Source organism: Malaclemys terrapin, chromosome 5 (genome assembly GCF_027887155.1).
Source record: "Malaclemys terrapin pileata isolate rMalTer1 chromosome 5, rMalTer1.hap1, whole genome shotgun sequence".
Taxonomy (NCBI): Eukaryota; Metazoa; Chordata; order Testudines; family Emydidae; genus Malaclemys; species Malaclemys terrapin.
Genome location: NC_071509.1, coordinates 131,140,181 through 131,160,179, shown reverse-complemented (window position 1 = coordinate 131,160,179; position 19,999 = coordinate 131,140,181). Strand labels below are relative to the sequence as shown.

Here is a 19,999-nt window from a genome sequence, read left to right as displayed (position 1 = left end):
AAACCAGCCAAACAGAAAACAGGCCGAGAGATTGGTCCTTCCCTGGCTGAAGAATACACCCAGGGCAGTAATACGGAGCAGGCTCGCTCTGCTGAAAGAGGGAGGAAACAGTTCATCTCCTCTTAGCACAACATGCTGGGAAGAGGAGGAGTCCGGGGCTGTTTATAACTCAGGCTCTCCTAGGTCTATGTTAGTGTTAGAGGAGGAAAGCGCTTAGGTGCTGCCTAGCGCATCTTGGGAGAGGAACATTGATGACGGATACATTCCTTGGCAAAGACTTTAGATCACTATGTAGCTTGCGGGACTGGGCTATATGTGAGTAATTGTGTCTGATGTAATAGACATGATTGTCATTAAGAAAATATTCCATCTCTGTTCTTTATCTAGCCAATTAAGTGAGGCAGGACTTCCGCTGCTGCCACCACTGTGGTAGGTGATGCCCCCTCCTGACTTCGGTACCATTGGCCTATCAGATCAGACATGGTTCTTTGCCAGGGCATCTCCCATTTGCAATAATTTCTGTGTCAGGACCCACAGGGATGTATTGACCAGAGCTATTTTTGTCCCTAGACACTGCACAAAGTAGTCAGAACTTAGCTTTTTAACAAACTGATGGTGTCCTATGCTCACCTGCTCTAAATACTCCAGGGGGGTGAGTTTGTTGTCCTCATTCTAATTTGTAACTGTGTGGTGCTGCTCCCACTAGTTTGAGACTGAGATTTTTGCTAGCTTTTTAGAGACCCTTTCAGTAAAGGGAAATCTACACTGATTCCAAAGCTGGAAGCAGGGTTGGCTGGACAATCTGCAGTAAAGACTGAAATGTACATCAAGATTAATTGAATAGGGCCCTGCTCCTCAAAAATGCTGCCAGACTGCAGCGAACCAAGTGTGGAAAACAGAGATCAACCAAGGCTGGCCAGGCCAGATGGCAGTAAAAATCTGCAAGGAAAAAGCACATGAAGGGACTATAATGTAATGCACATTCTGCATTCAGCTCTGTCCCCAGGGCTCCCTTCAGCCAGTTACACTGCTCTTCCAGCTTTCTTCCCCTCACAAAATTATTCCTTCCCCCTTCATTCGCCCTCCTCTGCTTCCCTCGAATGTGCCTGTAAAGCACAGGAGGTCGTGCAGAGCTGCACTACCCCCCTGGGAGCTGCAGACATACAGGCCAGCAATAAATTTCTACCTCCCCCTCCTTCTGGTGCTGGTTGCGCTGGAACAGTTTTTGGAGTGGCTTACCCAAAAACTGTCTGGGTTACCCCTGTCTGTGCCCCTCACCGCCCCCTAGAGCCGGCGCCGGGAGCAGGGCCGTGGCTCTTGGAAGGGGGGACGCAGACAGGGATAAGGCGGCGGAGGCTGTGGCCACAGCTAGAGGCGGGTGCGGAGCCCCAGGCGTGGGGCCGGCAGCCGAGACCTCTCATGTGGGGCCAGGGGCCAGGATCCCCAGGCTGGTGGCCAGGACCCAGGGACCAGTGGCCGGGATCCAGGGGTCAGTGGACAGGACCTTGGGGCTAGCAGCCGGGACCGGCGGCCGGGTGGGACCTTGGGGCCAGCAGCGCAGCCCCTGAGGCCAGTGGCTGAGCGGGATCCCGGGCTGGCAGCAAAGCCCCTGGGCATGGGACCAGTGGCCGAGCAGGACCTGGGGTGGGTGGCTGCGGCTGGCAGCGGAGCCCCCGGCTGGCAGCAGGGATGGTAGCAGGGATGGCGGGTGGCAGGGGCCGGTGGCCAGGATGGCGGGCGGCATGGGTGCAGGGCTGGTGGACGCAAAACCTGGGGGTGCTGCAGCACCCCCTGCACCTCTACTTCCCGCACCTATGCCTGGTGCAAACAGTAATCAGGGAAGAAATGCTGCCTCTGAGGCCAGGTTTACACTAGAACTCTTGCTGATATAACAACATTGGTTAAAGGAGGTGATTTTTCTTTTAAAATGAATTTCTATACCAGCAGAAGCCATAGCATAGACAGTGTCATAAAAGTGCTTTTGCCATATAGCTTATCTCACTGGGGGAATGGTAGAAGCTACACTGCCAAGAGCACTAGGAGGGTTTCCTCTGAAGGCAAACCTTTTCTAGCGTAGACTTGGTTTGAGACACTATGTCTCTTGGGGATACCTAGATTGGTAACATTTATGCACCTAAAGAAATAATCTAGTTGTTGGATTGCAAGCTCCTTGAGGGAAAGGACAACACAGCACTGAGCAGAACATTGGTACTTGGCAAGTAACAAACCAGACCATGATTCTTAACCAAATTAGTGCAGTAGAGTCGAGCTGAAATCTCTAGAATGTAACCGCGTGTCCCAGCCAGCCTGTACCATGGCTGAGCAGCCAGGACAGCTGGCATGTGTCTGGAATTCATAAATCCAAGTAGTTCTCTTTAAACTATATTTGACTAGCAATTTCTAAAGAAGGAAACGATCAATCTATCTTTGAGATTACTATTTTGGGGACTTCCAGGAGCAGTTTCACTAGTGCTTCTTCTGTTTCTTGCGAATAAAGTCAGAACTCCGTGTTAATTAACAATTGTGGAGGAAGATCCTTCTCTGATCCCCTTGGGTCTCTTCGGAGACTCTTTTTTGTAGCCCTTTGAAGTCTGCTCTTGTGCTCCATTGGCATCCCCTGCAGCCAGCATCTGCAGGAGGAACTAAAACAAAACACTATATTATACATATACACACACACACACACACACACACACACACACACACACACACACACACACTCAATTACTAGCAATGCACTTAACTGGCTGACTGTTTAATACAAAAATATTTTAAAGGAATTGCAGGGGATCAAGAAACCAATGTGATTTGTGTTTACATATAGATTTTTTTTAAGGAAAGCAGTTTAGACCTGATGGAATGGTGCCTGATAGCCCACGATAATGAGATTTTCTGTATACGCACGGTTACCATACTGGTAACAACAGAAGTGCCAGCTTACACCTTTTAAAAATCCTGTCCAAATGACAACAGCACTGTTCCAACAAGCTATTAACAGACGGGTTTAAGCTGTTTCCCTGAGCAGTGCGTATTTTTAGTTTGTTTTCTAAATGAGAACTGATCTATCCAAGCTGTGTTAGCTGCCCTGAGGACAAATGCAGGCCTAATGATATTAGCAGTCTGGCTGTGTGGAGTGGCATAAACTTGCATCAGGGTTTTGAATCTGGCCCCCGAGCTAAGAGCACTGTTCCTGGCTTGCTTGAGCAGAACCAAACCACACTAAAGCATGGTACCCGGATATGTTACACCTTGTTGTGTGGATGGGGCCCATAAATTACACCCTTAGCTAGTGCATAGCATGGCTGTATAACCAGCTTCTCGTATGGGTCTGAGACTAAAAATCCCCGTCCACGTGGGTCGGGGAGCCGGTGCTAGAAACAACGGTGCCTGAGCAGAGCTACGATAAGCACGGCTCTGATTCCTGAATGCACAGGCCTAGGGCACCACGGCCCATGCTGTTGTGATCACGTCGACCAGCTGTTACACTCTCACTGACTTACCTCAGGCTTCCGGTAGCCCTTCCTTTCGAGGAATTCCTTAAACGCGTGTGTTCCATGGAGCTGCAGGAGCTCTGCCTCCTAGGGGAATTTCCAAACCAGACTTGAACAGCTTCATATGAAGGGAAAACTTAAAGTAAGCTTGTGAAACTTATTTTTATTTACACCCTCATTGAGTCCACCACAAAGGGGATTTCTGTGAAATTCTCATCACTACAACAAGCACCAATTAACCATTAGGCATCTTAATTAGCTTAACCGATTTCTGATTTGCTGCTTTTATAGAGATCTGTATCGGGGGTAGGGGGTAGCCGTGTTAGTCTGGATCTGTAAAAAGCAACAGAGAGTCCTGTAGCACCTTTAAGACTAACAGATGTATTGGAGCATAAGCTTTCGTGGGTGAATACCCACATGTCACGTGCGTCTGACGAAGTGGGTATTCACCCACAAAAGCTTATGCTCCAATACATCTGTTAGTCTTAAAGGTGCCACAGGACTCTCTGTTGCTTTTTATAGAGATCTGGTTACTTCACAACCCTGAAGTGTGTTTTTTTAAAGACAGACCATAATCAAATTTACAGTCACCTAATTTGACCTCCTGTATAACACAGGCCATAGAACTCACCCAGGAATTCTTGCAGAAGAGGAAATTATTCTTCCTTACTATGTAAGTGAACACTATCGAGCCCAATAACTTGTGGTTGAACTGTACAGTACCTTGTTTTTCAAGAAATGCCTAATCAAATCAAGGATCAACAGATTTTGTAAAGCTTTCAGATGAAGCAGATTTCCCATCCTGCTCCTAACAGGATCTGTTTCAAACTTACCTCTCCCTGGGCTTTGCCTTTATTGTTGTCTTAAACAGTACTAATAAACCCGAATCTTATCCTCCGTCTAAGCATTCTATTGACCTTGGTTGTCTCCACCAATTTTTCCTTGCAGGATTCCTCTGTCTCTAACCTTCATTCTCAGAGACATTCAAACCCTCTTGTGCTCCTGATCTGAAGCTAACAGAACCCATCTGGTCTGACATCAGAGTGAGTCAAAAGAAGCCCTTTGCATCTTTATCAAGGGTCCTAGAATCTGATGCTCTCTGACAGCTTTAAAGTAGAAAACAACGAGACTGCCACGTATTCATTGTAATTCAACAAACCAATATTGTATAACAATCATTGTTTTAAAAATCTGGTTCCCTCTTTCAAAGTGAGCAATTGCTAAATTCTTGAGTTGAACTTCGGAAGCACTGCCCTCTAGTGGGCCAAGAATATCTTTACTGTTCCTTAAACATAAATCTAGGGAGTCTGGGGGATGTGAGCACCGCTTTGACACCTGTTTGCTAGAACAAAATGTAAATGCAGTGGTTACAAAATGAGCCCCTCTGCTGTTCACCATCAGTCTGATAATAATGCTCGACCTTCTGTAGCACTTCATCATAGCCTTTTTTATGACTCATCACATCCCCTAATGTATGTAAGGGGTAGTTGTCTGTTTACATCCGTGGTGAATTTGAGCCCTTGTTTATATGGGTGGATACTGCAGCCAAAACCCAATGCTTTCTGAGCTGACATGTCACATGCCTGATCCCTCCCAGGGAATGGAATTTTTGCCACATTGAAAAGTATCTGGTTAATCTGCTTATTTACTGAAGCCAAAATGCTCTCACCTGCATTAAAGAATCACTTGAATTAAAACAAAATCCTTCAAAATAACTGCTGGTCTGTGTGTAGCTGCCTTTTACAATCACAGCCATATACAGGCATTGCTGTGCCACCATTTATTGTGGGCTAAATTAACTGCCGTGTCTGGACTACAACGGTGAGTCGGGTGGATAATATAAACCATTCCCGGCACTGTGACTGTGTCAGACAATATATGGTGAGCAGGCGTATTCCAGTAACAGTGTAAGCCCATTCACTTGGTTGGGAACTAGACCACCGAGATTCCAGGGGTGCTTGCAGTACCTTTTCACTAAACTGGTTCCTTAAATTCTGAACAGTATCCACTGCTATGTTTGGATCCTCTAAAGGTTCGTTTGCTCTTTGTTTTCTCCATGTTTTTGGTTCAAGGTACCAGGCTCCATACCTGATCTTCTCCCATTTTGGTTGGGATGGATCCTGTAAAAAGATAATTGGTAATACTCTCTAGTCATGTTTGCGTTTGCCTCTCCTTCCACCAAGTGTATGTGAACCACTGCTTTTTTCTGGGTGGAATGTCAGACCTTATGAATGGATGGGATCCTGCACTCATTGAATGTGAGATGGATCGAGTATAGCTGATTATGTCTCCCATTGGTCTCTACAGCAGGTATAAGTCCTAGCCCCGCTATAAGTGTGAATGTTTCATTGGTTATCTCTAATAATTACCTGCTTGCATTGATTTTTCTTTGTATTGCAAACAGCATTAGGTAAGGATCCACACAAGACAGCAATCCTCTCACAGAACCTCTCCCTTCATTCCAGGCAGGCAACCACAGCTTGGTTCTCATCTCAGACTTGTTAATTTTGTGGATGACCAGGGACGTCTCAGAGGATCACAGCTCTGGAGTCACTGATCTAGTGAATGTCTTTCCATCATAGTCTCTAAAGCAAAACTAGCAACAGTTTTGGAGAAGCAGTAATCTCTCCATAGCTACATCTGTGATTTGCTTTCTGTTATAAGTCTAGATCCAGCCCAGCTTTGCCCTCTCCCCTAAAATTGTCAGAAATATCGCTTCCTCTTCAGGTTTGACGCAAGTGGTCTGTGGCTAGTGGATAACGTTTTGCCCAAGTTTTAGGTGATTAAGATGAAAGCGTGTAGCAAGAAAAGCCATGAACAGGAGGGGTAAGAATTTGTAAGTTAAAAGGTGGTCATCCTGTACTTTTAACTTGCACTTGCTCCCCAGTCCTCAGTCTGTGAGTTACACCAGCATAGGTTTAAGAGGGTCTAAATATACCTTCTCACACCACTGCTGAATTTGGCCCATTGGCTGGGAGCCTGCAATTCTGCACCTTATCCAAAGCTTACTGAGTTCAACTACAGTCTTTCAATTAACATCAATGGGCGTTGGATCAGGTACTTTATACAAGCAAAACATCTGCGAGTCAGTGGCAGTTTGGCCGGTAAAGGGACTGTACGGTTAGGCCCTAAATGATGTTCCCAGTTCCCATCTTGCCCTTTTTCTAGAGTATTGCCCCATGCAAAAATAAGGGTCCACAAATGTTCAAAACAGACAGTAATTTTGAGTGCCTCAATTTTTTGGTGCCCAGCTTCAAACACCTTAGAGGAACCTGTTTTTAAGAAGGCGGGTACTCAGCACTTCCCCTTTAACATATCAAGATGGGCACCCAAAAATTAGAGCTCCTAAAATAAATAGAAACATCTGAAAATGTAGGTCCAGGCCTGTTTACCTTGGCAAGGCATGGGTGGCACCTGGTACGAAGAGGACTCTTGACAGCAGTTGGTGGAGGTGAAACATCCAGATACTTTCTCAGCTCTGCTGGCACATTGTTTAATTCCACAACATGGATGGGCACAGACAGCACCAGCTTGGTTTCATATCCAGTGTCAAACAAGCTCAGAATGGTGGCTTCATCCACTTCGTATTTTTCTCCTCCCTGCAGTAATAACCCAATTGCACAGCGTAAGAGGGGAAAAAGCAGCTTCTCTCCCTGTCAATCTGGTTTGGCTAGTTCAGCACTCATATCCCCAGACCTCATCTTCCTTAGGATAGCCAAGGTATATCTCACGAGCCACAACTGATTTCTCCTGATTCTATTGATTTTTACATGTTTAAAATGTGCCCGTCATCGTAATCTGTAGGCACATTTAAAGTTGATTTAACAACCATACATGAATTGGTGAACTAATGTTGATCAAATAAATGGACGTGACTCCAGAATGGAGCAGCTATGTGAAATCTGACAAGTACACTATGTCCCCCTCCTGCAGGGAAATGCTCTGAGTAAACAAATTGACTTGACAGTATTCCAGAATAAGTCATGTTTGCTTGCTTTCCAACTGGTTGAGCTCAGTTATGCCCCAAACGTTCCTGTACATTAGGATGAACCTTTTCAGATTTGGGTGCCTAAAGCTAAGCATCTAAAGTCCTATTTAGGTTCTCAAGTCTGGAGAACATTGGCCTCAGTCTTGATCACTGCATTTCTGGAATGAGAGTGTGGGGTTTTACAGGTTCTTTTACTTACCAAAGAAGCCACCCAGTCACAAAACTCCTTAGTCACTCGCCTTACGTTCTCATCCAGGGGAGGAACGTAGCTCAGACTGGCCTCCTTTTTCCTTGCTGCTACCTCTTTCTTGGACAGGTAGGTGTACTGCGGATTCTTGCCTTTGGACTCCTTGCTGCTTAAGATATTAATGTTATAAAATAACATTAAAATGTCTTTGATTAGCACAAACAAGACCCAGTAATAACTGGCACGGCACAGTCACTACGACAGAAGACCACATAAAACTTGTGTTTATCTTGCTTTGGCTCACAAATGGTCCAAATGACTTGTACAGTTGGGATTAAAATAGCACAGTGATTTCATGCATTAAACGTTCACCTCTGGAGGACTTGGTTCAAATTGGTCTCAAACCTAGGGAAGCCACCTATCCTGCATCTAGCGAAAGTCCCACTGTTTGAAGGCCAGGCCTATGTTCAGATCTGCAGTTTTCTGGGGGGAAAAAGTAATCTGGCTAAAACAAACAACCCTTCAAACTGGCAAACGATACATGTCAGTCACTACACCTTTCTGACACTGGAACCTTCATCCTCCCTTACCTGCTTGTTGTATCACTACTGAATGTCTTGTTTAGACTGTGAACTCTTCTGGAGTTGGACTGTCTCCTTGTGGTTTTGTACAGCACCCAGCACAATGTGACCACATTCCTGATAGCAGCCTCTGGGCAAGACTAACTAGTGTATTCTAGGACATCAGTTTATAGTCAGTATAATCTGAAGCAGGGGTCGGCAACCTATGGCACGTGTGCCAAAGGCAGCACGCGAGCTGATTTTCAGTGGCACTCACACTGCCCGGGTCCTGGCCACCAGTCCAGGGGACTCTGCATTTTAATTTAATTTTAAATGAAGCTTCTTAAACATTTTAAAAACCTTATTTACTTTACATACAACAATAGTTTAGTTATACATTATAGACTTATAGAAAGAGACCTTCTAAAAATGTTAAAATGTATGACTTGCATGCAAAACCTTAAATTAGAGTGAATAAATGAAGACTCAGCACACCACTTCTGAAAGGTTGCCAACCCCTGATCTGAAGGATGCAAGTAAGGGTATTTTGTGATCATAGAACCATAGAATATTAGGGTTGGAAGAGACCTCAGGAGGTCATCTAGTCCAATCCCCTGCTCAAAGCAAGACCAACACCAACTAAAAATACTGTCCCTTTGGTATCAGATTTTGTTTAAAAGGTTGACTCAAGAAATATTTTTTCAGTAAAAGACACAAGGTGTTTCTCAGAACACTGACCACCTCAAGATATATTATGGGGGTCTAGATGACTCCCAAACTCTTTTTGGACATGTGACAACTGTCCTTCTCTGCACAGGAAAGTACGAGGATTGACATAGCCGGGGGCTATGTGTCAGGATTAAGATGTATTTGCAGAAGAGCGTAATGTGGGGAAACTTGCTTTGGGCCATGTGTCAAGTTCTGTGCTGACTTTTGTCCCATGAAACACCACTGACTTTGTCAGGGTTACCTGGGGTGTACATCAGTAGAGAATTCACCTGTGTCTGGCCCTAGTTGGCACCGTTACCATATCACCTGTGTAAATAGACACTTTAAAAGTCATGCATTGGCCATGTTTGTTCTCCACCTATCTAGGGAACATGGGTTCCCACTGTCACTCCCTGACCCAGTTCTTCTGCATGGCTGTGAAACATGCTCTGACAGGCAAGACTCTCTGAAGGTGAATTGGCACAGAGTATGGAGTACTCCCAGCCTTAGAAACAGGCAACTCCTCTCTTTCAATACAGCTACATTCAGAGGAGAGAGATTGGACTGGATTGAACCCAGGCCCAGCAGCAGAAGGTGGATTCAGGTGGCCCTGGTGCTGCTCGCACTGTCCTGTCCAGTACTCACAGGGCTGATGAACTGGGACATGCTTCTTTACTTTTCCCATCCTCCAGCTGATACTGCACTTGCTGAGGGGTGTGGCTGTCCCGGTCACAATCCTTGTATCCGCCTTCGCTATTCAAGTGCATCTCAGGATCCAGGATGCCCACAACCTCTTTGAAAAGCTGAGAGCCAAACAAGAACAGAGCACGGTATTCACACCAGCGCAGTTCCCATGGAGACTGCGTAAGGGGGCACATTACAAACAGAGCTCCTAGACAGCATAGCGATGACCAGACGGAATCAGTCCTATTGTCCACTCACCTATCCCAGACACCAGATGCCTCAGAGAAAGGTGCAAGAAACCCCTGAGATGGCAGATGTGGGATAATCTGCCCCCCATGAAGGACTCATGCAATCCCCCAATAGTTAGAGATTGGTGTCATACCTGAAGCATAAGATTTAACATCCCTTCCAAAACTTTGTTTAGCATTAACTACTGTATCTCTGGATAGTTATCTATATAAATGTCCGGTCCCTCTTTGACTCATGCTAAGCTCTTGTCCTGAACAGTATACTGTGACAATGAGTTCCACAGTCTACTGATACATTGTGCGAAATACTTTTCTTTCATTGGTTTTGAATTTACTGCCTTTAATCTCATCAAAAGTCCCTCTGTTTCATAACCCAAGGACACAAGTTGAGTCTACGCTGTGACCTGGGGTCTCACTAATCAGACCCAAGATTCCTCATTTACCCCACAAATTTCAAAGCGTTTGCCTGACACACTAAATACACTCTCCTGATGCTCTTACTGCTTCTTATCCTTACCCCAGTACGTTCCCTCATAGCATTCTGCCCTGACGAGGAATATGCTTGCCATGAATTCCTCTCTCCCTTGCCCCTCTCCCAACACGAGACTAACCCTGTCCCTTTGCCTGGTCCCTTCCTCTCCAAATGACCATGTTAACTCTCCCACTCACCTTCACGGTCTTCCCCGAGCTTGCCTGTACAGAGTCCCTCTGAGCTCTGAACCAGAAGCTCCCTGCCCCCAAACCAAAGGTAGAACTGTGTGCTGACTACTCTCTGCTGCTTCTTTGCATGAAGCAGGGAATGGGTAGGGACAGAGGCTGGAGGAAGATGGGGCTGTTCGAGAGACAGGCTGGGGAAGAACGGGAGTTGGATCAGGTCAGGACTTGCTCTGGTGTCTTGGTCAAACTCTTACCTCTTTAATTTTGAGCAAAGACACTTACTGTCATGGAATATCCGGTTATATTTGATGTCTGGTAATAACTTAATTCTGCCTAAATACAGCCCCGTGTGCTTGACTTCTAAGCAGCCCTTTAAAAATAATGCTTTCTCATGTTACATTTTGACAAATGAATGGGGACAGGTTCACTGACTGCAAATAATGTGACAAAACTCAAAACGGACGCCAGTTCAGATCTCTCGCTATGTTTAAGATCATTCACCTTGCCATGATGAGTCACATATTCTGAAGATTTTCTATATAAGGAACAGCTGACAACTGAATTATTTGTGTTTAAACTTGCCAGAAAGACACTTGTCTGCAAGAAGAACAGCAGTAATCATGGAACCTTTACCTCTGGAGGGATGCTTTCTTCCAGATGAGAATAGAGTGCTAGGGGGTGCTGGATCAGGCAGTGTTCTGTTTGTGCAATGTGATCCCACCTGGCTTTCTGCCATGGACTGAGCTTGGAAGGGCTGACTTGGGTTTTGGTGCACTTTTTACTTCCTTTCTGCTGGGCCATGCGTGAAGCATCAGATGCGTGATTACGCAGAACAATCGGTACAGGCCCCTTTGTGCCACAGATGAGGATGTTGTCAGATGGTGGAGGGAAGCCGCTTCTGAAATCATCCAAGTCACTTTTCAAGAATCTCCAGCGCTGGCTGTTAAGGGAATCCGAGAACTTCCGTTTGTTGCGTTCTTGAAAGTACTTAGATGGCATTTTCTCCTGGTACCTGAAAGCAAACACTTCTGGTCGGTGCTGGAAGTAATGGGGCTTTTAATGAAGCACATGAACATCACTGGAGTCTCTCTGGTGTTCTTATTTGCAGTGTTGTTAAACATTCAAATTCCAAATGGCTATGCAACTCCCCCATGTTGGCACACACTGTCCAGGGGGCAAGCCTGCGCCATCACTCAACCTCAGAGAAAAGCCTGGCCCTAAGAACGGCTCTAGGGGAAGCTGGTAGTGATCCTATAAAGTAGAGCTGGCCAAATGACAGAATTGCCATTCTGGGGAAATGTTGAAATTTGGTTTAAAAAAAAAAAAAAAAAAAAAGTCAAAATCTGGGAATTTTTTGCAAAACGAAATATTCTGAAATATTTCATTTTTATCAAAAGCCTTGATTTAGATAAGGTTGAAACATTTTGTTTCTACTTTATCATCATTTCTACTGATATATTATGGTTTCTTTGTTTGTTTATTTAATTTATAGTATATTATATACTGTAAAACCGCAGTGTTACGAACACCAGAGTTACGAACTGACCAGTCAACCACACTCCTCATTCGGAACTGGAAGTACGTAAGGCAGCAGCAGAGACCCCCCCCCCCCCAAAAAAAAAGCAAATACAGTATAGTACTCTGTTAAATGTAAACTACTAAAAATAATAAAGGGAAAGCAGCATTTTTCTTATTCATAGTAAAGTTTCAAAGCTGTTTGAAGTCAATGTTCAGTTGTAAAGTTCTGAAAGAACCACCATAACATTTTGTGCAGAATTATGAACATTTCAGAGTTACGAACAACCTCCCTTCCCGTCATGTTCATAACTCTGAGGTTCTACTGTACTATCAACATTGAAGTGATAGTCAAACCAAAATGATAAAGTCAAAATGAAATGTTGTGATCATTCCAGCTAAAGTTTTGTGGAAATTTATACATTCCCATGACACTTTGAGATTTTGTCAAATGTGCATTTTTTTAAAAAATGGAAAACTGTTGGTTGGAAAATTTTTCACCAGTTCTACTATTCAGGTTGTCATTATGGCTCATTACTATGCGACTTCAATTGCCCAGAACTGGCAAATTCTAACTGCTCAGGCTGAAATCATTCACTCATGGTCTCTGCCTCAAACTGATATATATATATATTTTTAAAGTTTCACTGAAAATGATTTAGTCATTTCTAAGAACAAGATCAGGGAAAACAGGTAGTTTTACCAATTTAGAGTTTATTTGTTGTTTTTTTTAATAGCTTTAGGGCAATTTTTTTCAAACACACCGCGGTCCCGTTTTCAAAGCAGACTTAGACAATGAGGAACCTAAGTGCCATTAACTTTCCATGAGGTTCAAGTGATTTTACAATTGCTGCCCATAATGCCTCCATGGATTGGAACAGAACTTGCAATTTGGCAGGAAGATGGTCCTGTGGCATGATCCTCATCTGCCAAAGCCCAGAAGATCTATCAAACAGATTGCATATAATCTAAATTTTAAAAAAAGTTTCCAGGAAACATCCAATTTACTCTGAGCATCAGACAGTTTAATTCCAGAAGTATGTTACAATAATTTTAGTTAGAATACCATGGTATTTTCAATTTGATTGTGAGCTGAAACTGCAAAAATCAAAATACATACCTTACGTGTTGCACAACTCAGAGTAAAACTCTCACATGCAAGATGGCATCTAGCTCTGTCACTGATGCATGGACTGGATTTATAAAATGCTCCCCATTCAATGACAGTGCAAATAAGTGTGTAGCTACGTTTTTAAAAATACAAACTCTTGCAGTGTTGCTTCAGGGCAGGCAGGCTCAAATGATAAGCTCCCAGTGCATCTTGAATACTGTAGGCATGTTTGGAGCTGGTTGTTGTGGAAACCAAATCCCATAGACTCACAAGTCCTCTCTCTCTCTCGCACACACACACAGAGTTCTTGAACAGTTTGTTGTGAAATGCAACTTACGAATTAAAAGCTAAATTTGATTTCACCACACCAGTAGAGTTCTCATGCATGAAGTGTTATAATTAAAAACTTGACTAGAAAGTCGTCCCTAATGTTTATAAAATGAAATAATGTTCTCCCTCAGTGATGTTTTGCTTCACACGATTATGCTAAATTGTCTTCAGTGTTGCTCTGCACTAGTGGGGGAATGTTCATTTAAAGAATAAAACAAACAATTTCTGATCCGGGAATGACTTAAAGGGAAAATGCTATCACTGGCTCATGGACTTGAATGGGAACTACTTGTGTAAGTAAGGACTACTCTTGTGAACAAAGGTCACAGAATCAAGCCCAAAGGGAGTATTAAGTTGGCAGTAGGCCACATCCAGTTAGTTCCTGACCACTGCAGCTCCCCTTATATATAGAAACTAGACAATCATGTGACCTAAAATAATTATGTACATATTACAAATACACAGATTAAAGGTGTCATAACTGTTGTGCACATGTCTATAGCGGAGCTTTGGAATCCAATGATGTGCATACTATTAAACACACAGATGAAAGTGTACTGTTGCACAGATGTTTTGCACATGTACACAGTGGGGATTTTGCATTTGTGTACCACTGCATAGAGTTGCTGCCTACATTGTCTCTTACTGGCATGCTACTGCTGCATCCCCAATGGTAATATAGTACCAATATAGAACAGTGCATCAGCCCTTGGAGACAGAGAGCTCAAGGTAAATCGTAGGGAGCAGGTTATACCTCTGCAGCCACAGCAGCTGACAGTCACTGCTGGAGCAGAAGTGGCCTCAAGTAGGTAATTTTGAGTTTTGTGGCAGAAACTGGTAACTGGGATTGGGGCCTCACACTGGCTTTCTGAGAGAGAGCAGGGTGGGCTGGGACTCTCATCTCTCTCTCCTCCCTGAGGGACCAAACAGCTACTGTGCTGTCAGCTAGCCTAACCTTTCACCAGACCACGGCAGCAGGGTAGGCTGGGAGTTGTAGTCTCAGGGGCTAGGTGTATGAGCACTCCCTTCCTTCAGAGCAAGGAGAGCGCTGAAGTCACTGCTGGGGGAAAAAAGGCCAGTAAGTGTATGTTTTCTGCATACCCCAAGGGAAGACAATTTCAGAGACTAGGGAAGGAAAATAGCTTTGTAGGGGGAGGGATATCTGTTTATTTTTTTAAACGAATGCCACCACATTTCAAATATTCAGTAAATCGGTCACTACATTTTTAAATAGCTGTTTATTTCGAAGGTCAAGCAGTTTCACAAACCACAGCCATACAAGAGTTGCATGACTATTACAGATGAACTCCACATTTTCTTTAGAGAAAGATTATTCAAAGTTTTTCTTTTTGGCGGAGTAAGAAGTGGCAGGAAGATGCTTCCTGTATCACTACGGTTGCCAACTGTCTAATCACACAAACCCAAACACCCTTGCCCCGCCCACTGCAGCCTTCCCTAACGCCCCGCCCCTTCTCAAAGGTCCCACCCACTCCATCCCCTCTCCTTCCGTCGCTCGCTCTCCCCCACCCTTACTCACTTTCACCGGGAGGGGGGCAGGGGGCTGGGTTTGGAGTGTAGGAGGGGGCTCCAGGCTGAGCCTGGGTCAGGGGGTTGGGTGCAGGAGGAGGTGTGGGCTCTGGGAGGGAGTTGGGGTGTAGGAAGGGGCTCCAGGCTGGGGTAGGGGGTTGGGGTGCAGGAAGGGGTACAGGGAGTAGGTTCTGGCCAGGAGGCACTTACCTCGGGTGGCTCCCGGGCAGCAGTGCTGCAGGCTAAGGCAGGCTCCCTGCCTGCCCTGGCCCCACACCACTCCAGGAAGCAGCCGCCATGTCCTCCCCCTGGGGGAGGAGCAGGGGGTCTCGGCCCGCAAGTGCCGCCCTCACAGCTCCCATTGGCTGCAGTTCCCAGCCAATGGGAACTGTGGCGTCGGTGCTCAGGGCACGGACAGTGGGCGGAGACCTCTGTCCCACCCCAGGGGCCACAGCGAGGGACGTGCCGGCTGCTTCCGGTGGCAGCGGGGCCAGGGCAGGCAGGGAGCCTGCCTTAGCCCTGCTGCACTGCCAGACTTTAAGTGGGCTAAAATCTCCCAGACTGGCTTCAGTAGCCTCTGGGATATATGGCCTGATTCTGGGAGACTCCTGGCGAAACCAGGAGGGTTGGCAACCCTCTATAACCCAGGACTGATTGTTTCTAGATCTTATACTGAAAGAATTTTCTCTTTGCTTGCATTTACAAATGGAAGACTATTCATATTCAAAGATGGGTTTCAAATGCAATAGATGAGCATCTGGTGACTACTGAATAGTAGTTCCTTAAAATTCAGAGGTCCATTTTTGTGTTGACATGCATCGGGTGAATGAAGCTGCAATTTAGAAGCAACAACTGATTCCCGCAACTGAAGAAATGCTCCATGTCATATAGCAACTGTTTCCACCAAGCTGGATTAAAAATGGGGTTTTCACTGACTCAAACTATTACCGCAGTCCAGAGGAATTGTAAGTCAACAGGGGTTTTACAGCGAGAAATGGTTATTCATCTGCTCTAGCAGTGCACCAGCACATTATAACAACACGTTTTGCAAGAGCACAGTCGGATCCAGAGCATCTAATGCCATAATAGCTTTGGACAAGGATAGCAACTTCAGATGTTTCTCTCCCTTCAAAAGGTGTTTAAGGGAGGAATCTTTATGACACTAGAGAAGTACACATCTGTCACCTCCAATTGTATTTTCCAATGGGAGGAAAATAATGGAGCAGAAGTTATCTAGACTAATACCGGTACCAACATGGAAAAGTGTGGGAAAATGTCGTGACATTAGGATTTAGGACTCCAGTGACATCTCACTCTCTGCACGGGGGTGGGTGGCGGGGGGGGTGGGTTCTTTCAAAGCAAACTGCAGCTTCCTAACTGCTCAGAGTCCTCCAAGACCCCCGCAGTGCCCTGTGTCATGTCAAAACAAGGTGTGACTTCCATGATTAAAAACAATTTCTAATTGGGAATGAAGGTGCCCAGCAGGAATGGTTTGGGAAAGTCCGGCGACTAACTAGCTCGCACTTAAATCTCCTCTCAAACATCACTGAAATGGTACGACTGTCTCCAAAGCTACTGAGAGAAGACACTGAAGCCTACTCCATATGGATGATGGCTGTGATTGCTTGTGCGTGATGATATCCCTCCAAGCAGCTCTCAGGCGACTTCCGCAGGTTTTCCTAAAGCCCATGAAATACAGAGGAATCAGGGGAAGATAAAACAGGCTACAAACCAGTAATTGGAGCTCCTAAAATATACCCTGCTTTCCTCCCTCCCCACATCTACACTCCTGGATATTGTGCCGTACAAATCTCTGTTGAATTATTGTGTCCTTAAGCCAAGGACCTCACTTGGGACATGAAAACCATTTTCTGCCCAGCTCTAATGTCAACCCTGCAACTAAAGTCTGGCTCATCCTGTCTCTTCCTCCAGACTACGGGTAGATGGCAGCAGAGAACACCTTTCCCTATGATCTTCAGACCACAGGGCTACATAGTCATAGATAATCTGTTGGAAAACGACGAAGCATGGTATAATGGGTTATCATTGTGTAACTTTGGGGCTAATACTGCACAAAGGCCCCAAGAATCAACTGCAGCTACTTTTTCAGTTTGGAACCTCGCCTTTAGCCAGAAAGCAGTAGGAATTTTGGCTGGAGGCTGATTGCATGATGGCCTGCACTCGCCATGTCACAGTACTGTCTTTGGACGTTGGTGGTATTTTATAGGGGCAGCAGTGGCATGTGCTGCTCCACCACATCCTGGTAGTAATGCCGTCATGTTGTCCACACTGCTTATTTGAGAGGTTTCTCTGCTGATATCGTAGAGAACCTCCATATCTGAAGATTGTTCCACTATCTGCCACCCACTGACGTGCTCAGGTCAGTGGGCAATGCATGCTTACGGGCATTGGAAGGGAAAGTTGGTAGCAGAAAAAGAAGAGCTTGCATGGATGATGTGGTATTCTGGGTGGATCAAAAGGACTGTTCATCCAAAGCTTAGCAGAGGACCATACCGAAGGGCCACCATGGTTGCAAACCTCCGGTGACAAAGCTACCATATAACAACAAGAAAATAAAGCATATGAGAAAAAAGCTGTTAAAATACAAGCTTTTGCTTTAGTGCTACAGCCTCCAGTTCCTCCCTCTCGACTCAGTCAGGCCATCCAAAGTGTCTGCTCCAGGTACTGTCCTTTTTGGAACCTTCCTCCACCTTCAAGCCAGGCACCATCCACAAAATGCAAAGAGCCAGGTTGAGAGACCATCTTGACAGAGAGACTCTTCTCAGGAGAGGCGTTAGTTCTGGGGTTTGTTGGTGCTAAGGAGGCACAGCTAGAGTGGAGCAGAGGGTTGTGTAGTTTGATCTGCACCTGCTGTGGTTCATGCTCATCCTGACCAATTCTGAGACTAGTTTCACAGCTGTGAGCCATGTGCCAAGCAAGCTGTTAATGATGATGGAATAAGTGGGCCCAGAAAGTCAGATGTTAACATGACCCTGTCGCTGTATAACACTAAACAGTCAAACACGGTTTGAGGTTTTGGGTACAAAGGTCTCAGCCTGCTCAGTTCAATGGCAACAGCTACCATTACAAAACCAAAACTTTATAACCTTTTATTAGAGAGAAAGAGAGCAGTTAAAGCAATTAAAATTGTAAAGCATTAAGTGAGGTTTCAGTTTAACAATACCCCTTGAATGTTCATTCGCTTTAGCTATCGAGAGTTTTTAAATAAGGAAAACACAGATTCGTCAGTCATTTAGATCAGTGGCTCTCAACTTTTCCAGACTACTGTACCCCTTTCAGGAGTCTGATTTATCTTGTGCACCCCCAAGTTTCACTTCACTTAAAAACTACTTGCTTACAAAATCAGACTTAAACAATGAAACTAATGTCTGCTGCAAACTCTTCCTTGCTACCTCATTGCTAGAGAAACACAGGCACCACCAGGGCTGGTGCTTCCACTAGGTGACCCTAGGTGGTCGCCTAGAGCGGCAGGATTTGGGGGGGCAGCGTTTTGCCACCCTTGGCGGAAATTCGGCAGCAGGCAGTCCTTCTACTCCGGATCTTCGGCTGAAATTCGGCGGCGGGTCCTTCACTCGCTCCCCACCGAAGTGCCCTGAAGACACGGCACGGAAGGCGCCCCGCTGCCGAATGCTCAGAGGAGGAGCGCTGCCGCCTAGGGTGGCAAAAACCCTGGTGCCGCTACTGGTCACCACACACGGTCCGACCAGCATCTATGAAACCTGGCAAACTTGTGTTAGCATTGGGGTGTTTAAGGCATTGATTTTAGCAGCCTTGCTGGTCCCAGGCTCATAGCAGTGTTGCGAAAGATGCAGTCTTGGCCAGCTAAGCTGGGCACTTATTAAACATAAGGTTAAAAAAAAAAAAAGAAGAGATAAGGTGGGGAAGGAAAATGACACTAGAGAGGGAGCGACAGCATGATCCCATGGCTCACATTTCAGGTGTCGTTCGGGATTTAGCCAAAGCCAGTGGCGGTGGCGCTGTCATTGGTTCTCTCTCTCTCTCTCTCTGGCCCAGACTGGTCAGGATGCCTTTCAGGATCAGGACGATAAAGAACAAATGGTATCATGGTAGATTTTAGGGACCTAGGAGAAGTGGGGATGGCAGCCATGATGGTAACACTCGCTCCTTCCAGTCCACCCATCTCTACCCCAGCTTCATGACTCCCCCCAAAGTCTCGTAAGGACTCCAAAGAAGAGGGTGATTGATGGAATAGCCCATTCCCCTCATTATTTTGTTGGCCACTTAGATCTAACTTCTGACACCCTCATTTTGGTCCATTGATTTCTGATTCCATTCTCCTTTGCTCACGACTTATGATCTTAACACAGTCGTTGGGTGGTGTCAATAGACCTTTTCGTTTGGACAAATTCAGTCTGTCTAACTTTTTGCTGACTTTTAGAAGCAGTTTTTTGTAACAGGCCGAGTTGAACTTTTGTTACCTTGGGCAACTTAGAGTGCAGGCCTCTGCACAACAGCTCTGTCTCCTGCACACAAGTTTTACTCACAAGGGTAATAGGTCCATTTTCCATGCAGCGTAGCTGTGTGGGGGAAGTCATGGCCACAGGAAAGCAGAAGCAGCTGTGGAAATCCCTGTCAGGCTCTGTAATTTCAGTTTTGAAGAGTGGAACATTGCTCAGTCCATAAGGAAACTGGGACTTCCCCACAGAGACTCAAGGATCGCTGAGAGAATTCTGTGTCTCCTTGAGCCTGGAGGGCAGCAGGCACCAGGGTCATGTCTGACCATAAAGGACACAGGTCACACAACTATATCTTGCTGCTACTTATGTCCTATAAACAAATGACTGGGGAATTTCCTCACATACAGCTAGATTGTTCTTTTGGCTCAGGTTTCTAATCTAGAGCTCAGAATTACAATGCTAGTTTTGTATAAACATGTATGTACTGTTGCTCAGGGGTCTGCAACCTTTGGCACACGGCCCATCAGGATAATCCGCTGGCGGCCTGCGAGACA

The 19,999-nt window shown here is 45.5% G+C and overlaps 1 protein-coding gene across 2 annotated transcripts; it reads right to left on the bottom strand.

The window, feature by feature from the left end:
* Nucleotides 1-2,369: 2,369 nt before the first annotated feature.
* LOC128838309 (protein FAM47E-like) lies at nt 2,370-19,613 on the bottom strand. 2 transcript variants are annotated; one of them, XM_054030381.1, is made up of 8 exons: nt 19,533-19,613; nt 11,157-11,535; nt 9,580-9,737; nt 7,679-7,835; nt 6,884-7,090; nt 5,459-5,611; nt 3,501-3,578; nt 2,370-2,642 (listed from the first exon to the last, which is right to left on the bottom strand). In XM_054030381.1, exons 1-8 carry the CDS (start codon nt 19,547-19,549, stop codon nt 2,511-2,513), a joined length of 1,281 nt encoding a protein of 426 aa, XP_053886356.1. In that variant the 5' UTR covers nt 19,550-19,613; the 3' UTR covers nt 2,370-2,510. The 2 variants fall into 2 exon arrangements, with proteins under 2 accessions (XP_053886356.1, XP_053886357.1); XM_054030382.1 differs by lacking the exon at nt 19,533-19,613 and adding an exon at nt 13,159-13,343.
* Nucleotides 19,614-19,999: the final 386 nt, after the last annotated feature.